Source organism: Aethalodelphis obliquidens, unplaced genomic scaffold, assembly GCF_003676395.1.
Source record: "Aethalodelphis obliquidens isolate GAN/ISIS:26980383/991018 unplaced genomic scaffold, ASM367639v1 scaffold1, whole genome shotgun sequence".
NCBI classification, from domain to species: domain Eukaryota; kingdom Metazoa; phylum Chordata; class Mammalia; order Artiodactyla; family Delphinidae; genus Aethalodelphis; species Aethalodelphis obliquidens.
The window spans coordinates 83,599,975-83,613,736 of NW_020837945.1; the positions used below are offsets into that span (position 1 = coordinate 83,599,975).

Below are 13,762 nucleotides of genomic sequence, written 5' to 3' on the forward strand. Positions count from 1 at the left end.
TTGCATACATATACTTTTTAGGGTAAAGCTCACCTTTTACCCAAATTAGAGAGTTACTGAAGGTTTACTACAGGCCAGCTACTTTTTGTGACCTTGATATTTTTTAATCTTCATGACAAGCACATAAGAAATCATCATAATAGTAGTACTTATACAGTGTTGTCAAGTGTCAGGCATTATTCTGAGCATCTTATACATCTATACATACTCATTTAATCCTCACATCAACTCTACACTACTCACATCAACTCGACAGGTACTATTATTGTTCCTACTTTACAAATGAGGAGTCTGAGAAACTATAGAGGTTAAGTAACTTTCCTTACCCACAAGTACACAATATATAAGTTCATATTTATATAAAAATTCATGTTTCAAACCTAGGCAGGCTGGCTTCAGAATTAGTGCTCTTAACCACTTCCTTATTGGTAGTATTGGTCTCATCTTACAGATTAGGGAGCAGCGTTCAAGAGGTTAGGTGATGACCCCAAGTCTCAGTGCTAGTAAGAGGCAGCAGTAGGATATGAACCAGATTCCAAAGCCCTTGCTCTTTCTTCCCATAGTTTCTCCCAAAGAGGGAGAAGAAAAATGTTTTCCCTTTTAGGGCTTGAGTTTTAAAAAAATTTGTGAGAATTTTGTGGGGACTTCAGAGGGGACCAAACAGCTATTTTTTTGTTTTTCATGAAGTTGATATCTTCTTGTGCCTATGGTTTTCTGGCCATTTGTGACCAGGCACCGGAAGGGAGTTGTTTTCCCCATTGACGTGTGTTGTTTCTGAACCCCTCTGGGACTGACTCCTAGGGAAGGATGTTGATAGCTCCTTGAATGTCAGTCTTGGAAGTGGAAAGATGGCAGAGCTCAACCTCGAGGTCCTCTGCCTACACTGCGACATGTGGTGCCCGACTGACGTGAGTCCTTGTGGTCGTTGGGTGTTTCATACGTTTGCCAGCGAGAAACAGAGCCCTTGAGAGGGTTTGAGACATGAAATATTTCTGTTTTGTGAAGGCTGCCAGGCTCAGATGAGGAGAGGAAGCTGGTTCCTTTATCAGGGAAGTCAGACCCGGTTATCCCCTACTGCCGTGCAGGGTGTTTACACAGCGAGCCTGGAGTGACACGGAGACAGTGGAATTGTTCTGCTGAAGGAACCCCACAGAACCCATGTGTTTCACTGTGTCTGATACTGACCACACCCTTTTTTGCAGTGTGGAGGCTGCCAGCATCGGATTCGTCATTGTTATCGACAGACGAAGGGACAAGTGGAGCTCCGTAAAAGCATCCTTGACACGAATAGCTGTAAATATTTATTTTTGTGCTCTTATTATAAAGGTCATTTAAATTGTCTATTCAACTATTTCACATCAAAGTCATGGGGAAGCGGAAGTCATTTTATGCCAAATTTTGGGAAGGTCTTTGTAGCAGAGGCTGTTGTGTCATGTCCATATCCGCTCTGCCACCTGAAGGTCACTTACAGATGATTCCTGAGCATGTCAAAGGCTTCCTGAGTCTGTTTACCTTATTGACCTCTCTGGTCACTGGAGAGGAGTGGGTAGGGAGTGCTGGGAAGTTAACGCTCCAGCAGTGACCTGCAGCTACTGAGTTACGGGCGTTGGTGGATAAATACCCCAGCTTCTGCACCCCTCAGTGGGACAGTTCTGAGGTACGTTCCGTACAGAATTTTGGAGGGTCCTGGCCTTTTCTGCCCGCAGCAGTCCCCCCTCACTGATACACGGGCTCTCTAGCCATCACTGTCTCACCAGCGCCCCCATACTCCCTAACTCTTTTTCCCGGGATCACCTCCTCAGTAAACTCTTTAGACCCAAATTCTTATCTTAGGGTTTGCTTTGGGGATCACCTAATTTAAGGCAGTCTTCATTTTAGTTTTCAAATTATTTTTTCACAAATTAGAAAGACACTGGCAAAGCCAAAAAAAGTGATACGATAGGTACTTGCTTTTGGCATTAAATTGCAGAACCTTGGATAGGCTTCCTTTTCCATCTTATTAGTCTGATTTTTACCCCTATTTGTTGCCTTCTGGCAAGTACATGCATCCTTTAGCTGTAGGGACCTCAGACCAGGGAACTCAGCCACATGAGCAGGCAAAGACACCTCAGGGCCAGCCACACCAACATTTCCACCGAAGCATGCCTCCCTGGGGCAGTTGGGACTGGCTGAAGATGATGGGATATGGTAAGATGGTAATGTAGAGGCTGGAATGGAAGAGGGATGTTTGAAGCCTCAGTTATGCCTACTTACAGAAGCAGTCACACATAGGGACATGGACACATACAGAGTCTCTCTCAGATCACTTTGGAGCCTCATCCAGATACACAAATAGTGTCTCAGCTCATTTGTCCTGTCCAGACATAAAAAAATGCAAGGATCTTCTGTTTAGGAACTTGAATTTCAAAGATGAGGGAATGGAAGACTCCCTTCTCTTTGTGCATGGATTGTTTTGTCCCTTTGGTTTAGTTTTTAAATTTTTTAATTTATTTAATTACTTTATTTATTTTTGGCTGTGCTGGGTCTTCCTAGCTGCGTGCGGGCTTTCTCTAGTTGCAGTGAGCGGGGGCTACTCTTCATTGTGGTGCGCAGGCTTCTCATTGTGGTGGCTTCTCCTGTCGCGGAGCACGGGCTCTAGGCGCATGGGCTTCAGTAGTTGTGGCACACGGGCTCAGTAGTTGTGGTCCATGGGCTTAGTTGCTCTGTGGCATGTGGGATCTTCCTGGAGCAGGGCTCAAACCCATGTCCCCTGCAATGGCAGGCAGATTCTTAACCACTGCACCACGAGGGAATTCCCTACCATATTTATTTGAGGGATAACTACAACGACGGTTGATGCCCCGAGGATTTAGACAGTGCCCATGACCATTCCAGAGTTCTGGCCTCCAGAGGGTTGTGGTTTCCCAGGATTCATGGACAATACTTGACTCATCTAATACTTGAGACTAATGTGTCCAAGAATTACATTGATCACCTTTATGTGTGAAAAATCCTATAATGCGGGGATCTGAAAACCTGACTACCAGTCAGAATCTCTTCAGGTGCTTGTTAAAAATACAGATATCTGGACTTTATCCCAGTTCTAATGAATCAGAATATTTCAGGGTAAAGACCAGATTATTATGATTTTTAAAATAAGTTTATTTATTTATTTATTTTTGGCTGCATTGGGTCTTTGTTGCTACGCATGGGCTTTTTCTAGTTGTGGCGAGCGGGAGCTACTCTTTGTTGTGGTGCGCGGGCTTCTCATTGTGGTGTCTTCTCTTGTTGCAGAGCACGGGCTCTAGGCATGCAGGCTTCAGTAGTTGTGGCTCGTGGACTCTAGAGCGCAGGCTCAGTAGTTGTAGCTCATGGGCTTAGTTGCTCCGCAACATGTGGGATCTTCCTGGACCAGGGCTCAAACCCGTGTCCCCTGCATTGGCAGGTGGATTCTTAACCACTGTGCCACCAGGGAAGTCCCAAGACCAGACTATATTTTAACAAGCACTTCAGCAGGTTGTTCTTGAGAACCACTGGAAGAATGGAAAGCCATGAGCGATGGGAGACTTGGATTCCCAATTTTGACACTAAGTTGTTACATGAATTTGTTTTCTCATTTCTCAGAATCTTACCTCAAGATGAGAACAGTGCTTCCTGAAAGCAACTTAGCAATAAGATGCATTAAGAACCCTTAAAATACTAAATCTTTGACTCAGCAATTTTTCTAGGAAGCTATGCTCTAAAATGTGGATAAAGATTTCATTTTAGTGTTATTTATAATAGTAAAAATATGGAGGAGCCTAAATCACTAGTAATAAGGGATTGGTTAAATAGTACACCCATAAAAATATTTCCAAAGAATTTTTAATAACAGGAATAAAAGCTCATGGTATAATATTAAATTAAAAGGCAGGTTGCAAAATATTTCTACAGGTTGAGTTTAACTACGCTAGATATTTAAGCAGAGAAAATAGCCTAGAAATAATTAAATTGAAATATTAAGAATGGTTATGAAATCATGGGTGGTTTTCTTATTCTAATGTATACTTTTATTAATTTCTCAATTTTTCTATAAAGTGTATAAATTGTTTTTTTAATCAGAAAATCTTTTTGTTTGTTTGGTTTGGTTTTGCTTTTAAGGAGGGGTTTAGATTATGTGACCAGTAAGAGCTCTTTCAGCTGTGAAATCCTGTGAAATATATTCTAATTCTTGGTATCCATGGTGTCCACTTTAACTTTGTCATCTGTAATCTTGGGCAAGAGGAGACCAATGGATGTGACATTTGCCCTGAGACTTTTTATGATCCTTCCAGGTAGCATTTCCAGGAAACTTGCAGCTCATATTCATTCTTCGTCCATCCTGCTTTATCCAGAGGACATTCACTGACATTGGCATTAAGTACTATCGAGATGAATTTAAAATGAAAGTGCCGGTAAGCATGACCTTTCTTCTTGTCTGCATTTGTTTAGGGCATGCGCAGAAGATGGCATGTGAGCTTGTTTCCAAGGAAGGTAGGATTCCTCAGGCAGAGAGGGAGAGGAGGGCATTCTGGGCAGAGGGAACGGCATGTGTAAGGACATGGAAGCAGGAAGTACACTCTTTATGTGAGGTCCATGGGGAAGCCCCATTCTTGTTGGAAGTACATATAGGATCATATTTTAGAAGAAAAGGTAAGAAACATGGAATATGTCTTAAGTGTAAGGATAAAGGTTCTGGATTTAATTCAGTAGGCAATGGGGATCCAGTGAAGGTTTTTGAGTTGGGGAGTGACTTGGGTAAAGGAGTACTGGAATTATATAAATCCAGTGATGTTATATAAAAGGTGATGTCCAAGACTGTAGAAAGAGATTGAAAAAGGAAGAGAAACTAATAGTATGAGTAAAGAAAAATCAGGATCTAAAATATGGGGGTGACAAATATAGGCAACTGTGAGTAAAAATTAAAACCAACGTTGTGATACATATAAAAGGAAAACAAATTAAAATGACAAGATTAAAAATTTTACCTCTGGAGGAGCTTCAAGATGGTGGAAGAGTAAGATATGGAGATCACCTTCCTCCCCACAAATACATCAGAAATACATCTACATGTGGAACAACTCCTACAGAACACCTACTGAATGCTGGCAGAAGACGTTGGACCTCCCAAAAGGCAAGAAACTCCCCACATACCTGGGTAGGGCAAAAGAAAAAAGAAAAAACAGAGGCAAAAGAATAGGGACGGGACCTGCACCAGTGGGAGGGATCTGTGAAGGAGGAAAGGTTTCCACACACTAGGAAGCCCCTTTGCAGGCGGAGACTGTGGGTGGCAGAGGGGGGAAGCTTCCGAGCCACAGCGGAGAGTGCAGCAACAGGGGTGTGGAGGGCAAAGCAGAGAGATACCTGCACAGAGGATCGGTGCCGACCAGCACTCACCAGCCCAAGAGGCTTGTCTGCTCACCTGCCGGGACAGGCGGGGGCTGGGAGCTGAGGCTCGGGCTTCGGTCGGATCGCAGGGAGAGGACTGGCAGCATGAACACAGCTTGAAGGGGGCAAGTGCGCCACAGCTAGCCGGGAGGGAGTCCAGGAAAATCTGGAGCTGCTGAAGAGGCAAGAGACTTTTTCTTCCCTCTTTGTTTCCTGGTGTACGAGGAGAGGGGATTAAGAGCGCGCCTAAAGGAGCTCCAGAGACAGGCACAAGCTGCAGCTGTCAGCGCAGACCCCAGAGACGGGCATGAGACATTTAGGCTGCTGCTGTGGCCACCAAGAAGGCTGTGTGCAAGCACAGGTCACTATTCACACCTCCCCTCCCAGGAGCCTGTGCAGCCCGCCACTGCCAGGGTCCCATGATCCAGGGACAACTTCCCCGGGAGAATACATGGTGTGCCTCAGGCTGTTGCAATGTCACACTGGCCTCTGCTGCTGCAGGCTCGCCCCGAACTCCGTGCTTTCCCTCCACCCGGCCTGAGTGAGCCAGAGCCCCCTAGTCAGCGGCTCCTTTAACCCCGTCCTGTCTGAGCGAAGAACAGACACCCTCAGGTGACCTACATGCAGAGTTGGGGCCAAATCCAAAGCTGAACCCCAGGAGCTGTGCCAACAAAGAAGAGAACGGGAAATCTCTACCAGCAGCCTCAGGAGCAGTGGATTAAATATCCACATTCAACTTGATGTACCCTGCATCTGTGGAATACATGAATAGACAACGATTCATCCCAAAATTGAGGAAGTGGACTTTGGGAACAACAATATATATATATTTTTTTCCCTTTTTCTTTTTTTGTGAGTGTGTATGTGTATGCTTCTCTGTGTGATTTTGTCTGTATAGCTTTGCTTTAACCATTTGTCCTAGCGTTATGTCTGTCCATTTTTCTTTTTTTTAGTATAGTTTTTAGTGCTTGTTATCATTGGGGGGGGTTTTGTTTGGTTTGGTTGCTCTCTTCTTTCTTTCTTTTTTTTTTATTACTTAAAAAAATTTTTTTAATAATTATTTTTTATTTTAATAACTTTACTTTATTTTATTTTCTCTTCTTCTTTCTTTCTTTCTTTCTTTCTTTTTTTTCCTCCCTTTTATTCTGAGCCGTGTGGATGACAAGCTCTTGGTGCTCCAGCCAGGTGTCAGGGCCGTGCAGCTGAGGTGGGAGAGCCAAGTTCTCAGGACATTGGTCCACAAGAGACCTCCCAGCTCCACATAATATCAAACGGTGAAAATCTCCCAGAGATCTCCATCTCAACACCAAGATCCAGTTCCACTCAACGACCAGCAAGCTCCAGTGCAGAACACCCTATGCCAAACAACTAGCAAGACAGGAACACAACCCTACCCATTAGCAGAGAGGCTGCCTAAAATCATAATAAGGCCACAGACACCCCAAAACACACCACCAGACGTGCACCTGCCCACCAGAAAGACAAGATCCAGCCTCATCCACCAGAACACAGGCACTAGTCCCCTCCACCAGGAAGCCTACACAACTCATGGAACCAACCTTAGCCACTGGGGGCAGAAAGCAAAAACAATGGGAACTACGAACATGCAGCCTGTGAAAAGGAGACCCCAAACACAGTAAGTTAAGTAACATGAGAAGACAGAGAAACACACAGCAGATGAAGGAGCAAGATAAAAACCCACCAGACCTAACAAATGAAGAGGAAATAGGCAGTCTACCTGAAAAAGAATTCAGAATAATGATAGTAAAGATGATCCAAAATCTTGGAAATAGAATGGAGAAAATACAAGAAATGTTTAACAAGGACCTAGAAGAACTAAAGAGCAAACAAACAGTGATGAACAACACAATAAATGAAATTAAAAATTCTCTAGAAGGGGCTTCCCTCGTGGTGCAGTGGTTGAGAGTCTGCCTGCCGATGCAGGGGAAGCGGGTTCGTGCCCCGGTCTGGAAAGATCCCACATGCCGCCGAGCGGCTGGGCCTGTGAGCCATGGCCACTGAGCCTGCGCGTCCGGAGCCTGCGCTCTGCAGCGGGAGAGCCCACAACAGTGAGAGGCCCGTGTACGGCAAAAAAAAAAAAAAAAAAATTCTCTAGAAGGGATCACTAGCAGAATAACTGAGGCAGAAAAACGGATAAGTGACCTGGAAGATAAAATAGTGGAAATTATTAAACTACTGCAGAGCAGAATAAAGAAAAAAAAAATGAAGAAAAGTGAGGACAGTCTCAAAGACCTCTGGGACAACATTAAATGCACCAACATTCGAATTATAGGGGTCCCAGAAGACGAAGAGAAAACGAAAGGGACTGAGAAAATACTTGAAGAGATTACAGTTGAAAACTTCCCTAATATGGGAAAGGAAATAGTTAATCAACTCCAGGAAGCACACAGAGTCCCATATAGGATAAATCCAAGGAGAAACACGCCAAGACACATATCAATCAAACTATCAAAAATTAAATACAAAGAAAAAATATTAAAAGCAGCAAGGGAAAAACAACAAATTACATACAAGGGAATCCCCATAAGGTTAACAGCTGATCTTTCAGCAGCAATTCTGCAAGCCAGAAGCAAGTGGCAGGACATATTTAAAGTGATGAAGGGGAAGAACCTACAACCAAGATTAGTCTACCCAGCAAGGATCTCATTCAGATTTAACAGAGAAATTAAAATCTTTACAGACAAGCAAAAGCTAAGACAATTCAGCACCACCAAACCAGCTTTACAACAAATGCTAAAGGAACTTCTTTAGGCAGGAAACACAAGAGAAGGAAAAGAACTACAAAGACAAACCCAAAACAATTAAGAAAATGGTAATAGGACATACATATCGATAATTACCTTAAATGTAAATAGATTAAATGCTCCCACCAAAAGACATAGACTGGCTGAATGGATACAAAAACAAGACCCATATATAGGCTGCCTACAAGAGACCCACTTCAGACCTAGGGACACATACAGGCTGAAAGTGAGGGGACAGAAAAAGATGTTCTTTTTCCGGCAAATGGAAATCAAAAGAAAGCTGGCATAGCAATTCTAATATCAGACAAAATAGACTTTAAAACAAAGACTATTACAAGGGACAAAGAAGGACACTTCATAATGATTAAGGGATCAATCCAAGAAGAAGATATAACAATTGTAAATATTTATGCACCCAACATAGGAGCACCTCAATACATAAGTCAAGTACTAACAGCCATAAAAGGGGAAATCGACAGTAACACAATCGTAGTAGGGGCCTTTAACACCCAACTTTCACCAATGGACAGATCATCCAAAATGAAAATAAATAAGGAAACACAAGCTTTAAATGATACATTAAACAAGATGGACTTAATTGATATTTATAGGACATTCCACCCAAAAACAACAGAATACACTTTCTTCTCAAGTGCGCATGGAACATTCTCCAGGATAGATCATATCTTGGGTCACAAATCAAGCCTTGGTAAATTTAAGAAAATTGAAATCATATCAAGTATCTTTTCCGACCACAATGCTATGAGTCTAGATATCAATTACAGGAAAAAATCTGTAAAAAATACAAACACATGGAGGCTAAACAATACACTACTTAATAACCAAGAGATCACTGAAGAAATCAAAGAGGAAATCAAAAAATACCTAGAGACAAATGACAATGAAAACACGACGATCCAAAAACTATGGGATGCAGCAAAAGCAGTTCTAAGAAGGAAGTTTATAGCAATACAATCCTACCTTAAGAAACAAGAAACATCTCAAATAAACAACCTCACCTTACACCTAAAGCAATTAGAGAAAGAAAAACAAAAAAAACCCAAAGTTAGCAGAAGGAAAGAAATCATAAAGATCAGATCAGAAATAAATGAAAAAGAAATGAAGAAAACTATAGCAAAGATCAATAAAACTAAAAGCTGGTTCTTTGAGAAGATAAACAAAATTGATAAACCATTAGCCAGACTCATCAAGAAAAAAAGGGAGAAGACTCAAATCAATAGAATTAGAAATGAAAAAGAAGAAGTAACAACTGACCCTGCAGAAATACAAAGAATCATGAGAGATTACTACAAGCAACTCTATGCCAATAAAATGGACAACCTGGAAAAAATGAACAAATTCTTAGAAATTCTTCCAAGACTGAACCAGGAAGAAGTAGAAAATATGAACAGACCAATCACAAGCACTGAAATTGAAAATGTGATTAAAAATCTTCCAACAAACAAAAGCCCAGGACCAGGTGGCTTCACAGGTGAATTCTATTAAACATTTAAACAAAAGCTAACACCTATCCTTGTCAAGCTCTTCCAAAATATAGCAGAGGGAGGAACACTCCCAAACTCATTCTATGAGGCCACCATCACCCTGATACCAAAACCAGAGAAAAATGTCACAAAGAAAGAAAACTACAGGCCAATATCACTGATGAACATAGATGCAAAAATCCTTAACAACATACTGGCAAACAGAATCCAACAGCACATTAAAAGGATCATACACCATGATCAAGTGGGGGTTATCCCAGGAATGCAAGGATTCTTCAATATACACAAATCAATCAATGTGATACACCATATTAACAAACTGAAGGAGAAAAACCATATGATCATCTCAATAGATGCAGAGAAAGCTTTTTGCCAAAATTCAACAGCCATTTATGATAAAAACCCTCCAGAAACTAGTCATAGAGGGAACTTACCTCAGCATAATAAAGGCCATATATGACAAACCCACAGCCAACATCGTCCTCAATGGTGAAAAACTGAAAGCATTTCCACTAAGATGAGGAACAAGACAAGGTTGCCCACTCTCACCACTCTTATTCAACATAGTTTTGGAAGTTTTAGCCACAGCAATCAGAGAAGAAAAAGAAATAAAAGATATCCAAATCAGAAAAGAAGAAGTAAAGCTGTCACTGTTTGTAGATGACATGATACTCTACATAGAGAATCCTAAAGATGCTACCAGAAAACTACTAGAGCTAATCAATGAATTTGGTAAAGTAGCAGGATACAAAATTAATGCACAGAAATCTCTTGCATTCCTATACACTAATGATGGAAAATCTGAAAGTGAAATTAAGAAAACACTCCCATTTACCATTGCAACAAAAAGAATAAAATATCTAGGAATAAACCTACCTAAGGAGACAGAAGACCTGTATGCAGAAAATTATAAGACACTGGTGAAAGACATTAAAGATGATACAATAGATGGAGAGATATACCATGTTCTTGGATTGGAAGAATCAACATTGTGAAAATGACTCTACTACCCCAAGCAATCTACAGATTCAGTGCAATCCCTGTCAAACTACCACTGGCATTTTCCACAGAACTAGAACAGAAAAATCTTAAAATTAGTATGGAGACACAAAAACCCCAAATAGCCAAAGCAATCTTGAGAACGAAAAACGGAGCTGGAGGAATCAGGCTCCCTGACTTCAGACTGTACTACAAAGCTACAGTAATCAAGACAGTATGGTACTGGCACAAAAACAGAAAGATAGATCAATGGAACAGGATAGAAAGCCCAGAGATAAACCCACGCACATATGGTCACCTTATCTTTGATAAAGGAGGCAAGAATACACAGTGGAGAAAGGACAGCCTCTTCAATAAGTGGTGCTGGGAAAACTGGACACCTACATGTAATAGAATGAAATTAGAACACTCCCTAACACCATAATCAAAAATAAACTCAAAATGGATTAAAGACCTAAATGTAAGGCCAGACACTATTAAACTCTTAGAGGAAAACATAGGCAGAACACTCTATGACATAAATCACAGCAAGATCTTTTTTGACCCACCTCTTAGAGAAATGGAAATAAAAACAAAAATAAACAAATGGGACCTCATGAAATTTCAAAGCTTTTGCACAGCAAAGGAAACCATAAACAGGACGAAAAGACAACCCTCAGAATGGGAGAAAATATTTGCAAATGAAGCAACTGACAAAGGATTAATCTCCAAAATTTACAAGCAGCTCATGCAGCTCAATAGCAGAAAAACAAGCAACCCAATCCAAAAGTGGGAAGAAGACCTAAACAGACATTTCTCCAAAGAAGATATACAGACTGCCAAGAAACACATGAAAGAATGCTCAACATCATTAATCATTAGAGAAATGCAAATCAAAACTACAATGAGATATCATCTCACACCGGTCAGAATGGCCATCATCAAAAAAATATACAAAGAATAAATGCTGGAGAGGGTGTGGAGAAAAGGGAACCCTCTTGCTCTGTTGGTGGGAATGTAAATTGATGCAGCCACTATGGAGAATAGTATGGAGATTCCTTAAAATCTAAAAATAGAACTACCATACAACCCAGGAATCCCACTACTGGGCATACCCTGAGAAAACCGTAGTTCAAAAAGAGTCATGTACCACAATGTTCATTGCAGCTTTATTTACAATAGCCAGGACATGGAAGCAATCTAAGTGTCCATCGACAGATGAATGGATAAAGAAGATGTGGCACATATATACAATGAAATATTACTCAGCCATTAAAAGAAATGAAATTGAGTTATTTGTCATGAGGTGGATGGACCTAGAGTCTGTCCTACAGAGTGATGTAAGTCAGAAAGAGAAAAACAAATACAGTATGCTAACACATGTATATGGAATCTAAAAAAAAAAAGGTTATGAGGAACCTAGGGGCAAGACAGGAATAAAGACACAAACCTACTAGAGAGTGGACTTGAGGATATGGGGAGGAGGAAGGGTAAGCTGGGACAAAGTGAGAGAGTGGCATGGACATATATATACTACCAAACGTAAAATAGCTAGTGGGAAGCAGCCGCATAGCACAGGGAGATCAGCTCGGTGCTTTGTGACAACGTAGAGGGGTGGGATAGGGAGGGTGGCCGGGAGGGAGATGCAAGAGGGAAGAGCTATGGGGATATATGTATATGTATAACTGATTCACTTTGTTATAAAGCAGAAACTAACACACTATTGTAAAGCAATTATACTCCAATAAAGATGTTAAAAGAATTTTTTTACCTCTAACTTTGGCAGAGATATGAGGCAAACAAGCATTTGCATACTTTGTTGTTAGGAATGAAGTTGGTAGTGACCAATATGAAAGACTGATTGACGGTGTTTATCAAAAATTGAAATGTACATACTCTCTGACCTACCTATAAGAGTTATTCTGCAGCTACCTCACGCACATACACAAAGCTGCATATATAATTATATTCATTACCAAATTGTTTGTAATAGTAAATGATTGGGGAAAAAGTAATGCCCAACAACAGGAAGCTGGTTAAATAAATTATGGTCTACCCAGTCAGTTAAATATTATGCAACCATCAAAAGTGGTACGGTATGGTACAACCATGGTGGAAACAGTTGGCAATTTTTTACAAAGTTAAACATATACCTGCCCCATGACTCACCCAAGAGAAATGAAAACACATTTGCAATAACAGATGAATAGATAAAGAAATTGTGGCGTATTTATGTAAAGGAATAATATTAAGCAATAAAGAAGGAGTGAAGTACTGAACATGCAACAACATGGATTTATCTCAAAAATATTCTCTTGAAAGAAAGAATCTAGACACTGAAGTGTATATATTCTGTGATTCTTTTTATATAAAGTTCAAGAAGAGGCAAAACTAAGCTATGGTGATAGACAATTAAAACAGTGGCTGCTGTTGGGGGTGGAGATAGTGGAGACCAGAAGGAGGCCTAGGAGAACTTTCTGAGGAAATGTTCTATATCTTGGTTAAAAAGTGTACATGTGTGTATACGTTTGTCAAAATGAATTGGACTGTACCCTTAAAATCTGTGCACTTTATTTATGTAAATTATATCTCAATTGAAAAATGAAAAACAAGAAAAATAAGATAAATCTATAGTGATATAGAAAAATTTCTAATATATTTTTGGTTTTATTTTTCGTTGAGTTGGAAATAATTTTCAACTCATAGAAAAATTTCAAGAATAAGAGTAAAGGGACTTGCCTGGTGGCGCAGTGGTTAAGAATCCACCTGCCAATGCAGGGGACACGGGTTCAAGCCCTGGTCCGGGAATATCCCACATGCCGTGGAGCAACTAAGCCCGTGTGCCATAACTACTGAGCCTGCACTCTAGAGCCTGCGAGCCACAACTAGTGAAGCCTGCGTGCCTAGAGCCCGTGCTCTGCAACAAGAGAAGCCACCGCAATGAGAAGCCTGTGCACCACAGCAAAGAGTAGCCCCCGCTCACCACAACTAGAGAAAGCCCGCGCACAGCAACGAAGACCCAATGCAGCCAAAAATAAAATAAATAAAATACATTTATTAAAAAAAAAATTTTAGGAGGGAAAGACAGAGATGGATTCAGGTTTGTTTGTTTGTTTGTTTGTTTTTCCC

At 40.9% G+C, this 13,762-nt stretch overlaps 1 protein-coding gene across 1 annotated transcript in view; it reads left to right on the forward strand.

Annotated features, from left to right (window-relative positions):
* MCF2L2 (MCF.2 cell line derived transforming sequence-like 2) overlaps positions 1 to 13,762 on the forward strand; it is a 217,629-nt gene that overhangs the window by 58,072 nt on the left and 145,795 nt on the right. Inside the window, exons 4-5 of the mRNA XM_027122468.1 lie at positions 1,203 to 1,293; positions 4,293 to 4,412. Of these exons, the coding sequence (XP_026978269.1) occupies positions 1,203 to 1,293; positions 4,293 to 4,412 (211 nt within the window). The remainder of the gene's footprint in view (positions 1 to 1,202; positions 1,294 to 4,292; positions 4,413 to 13,762) is intronic.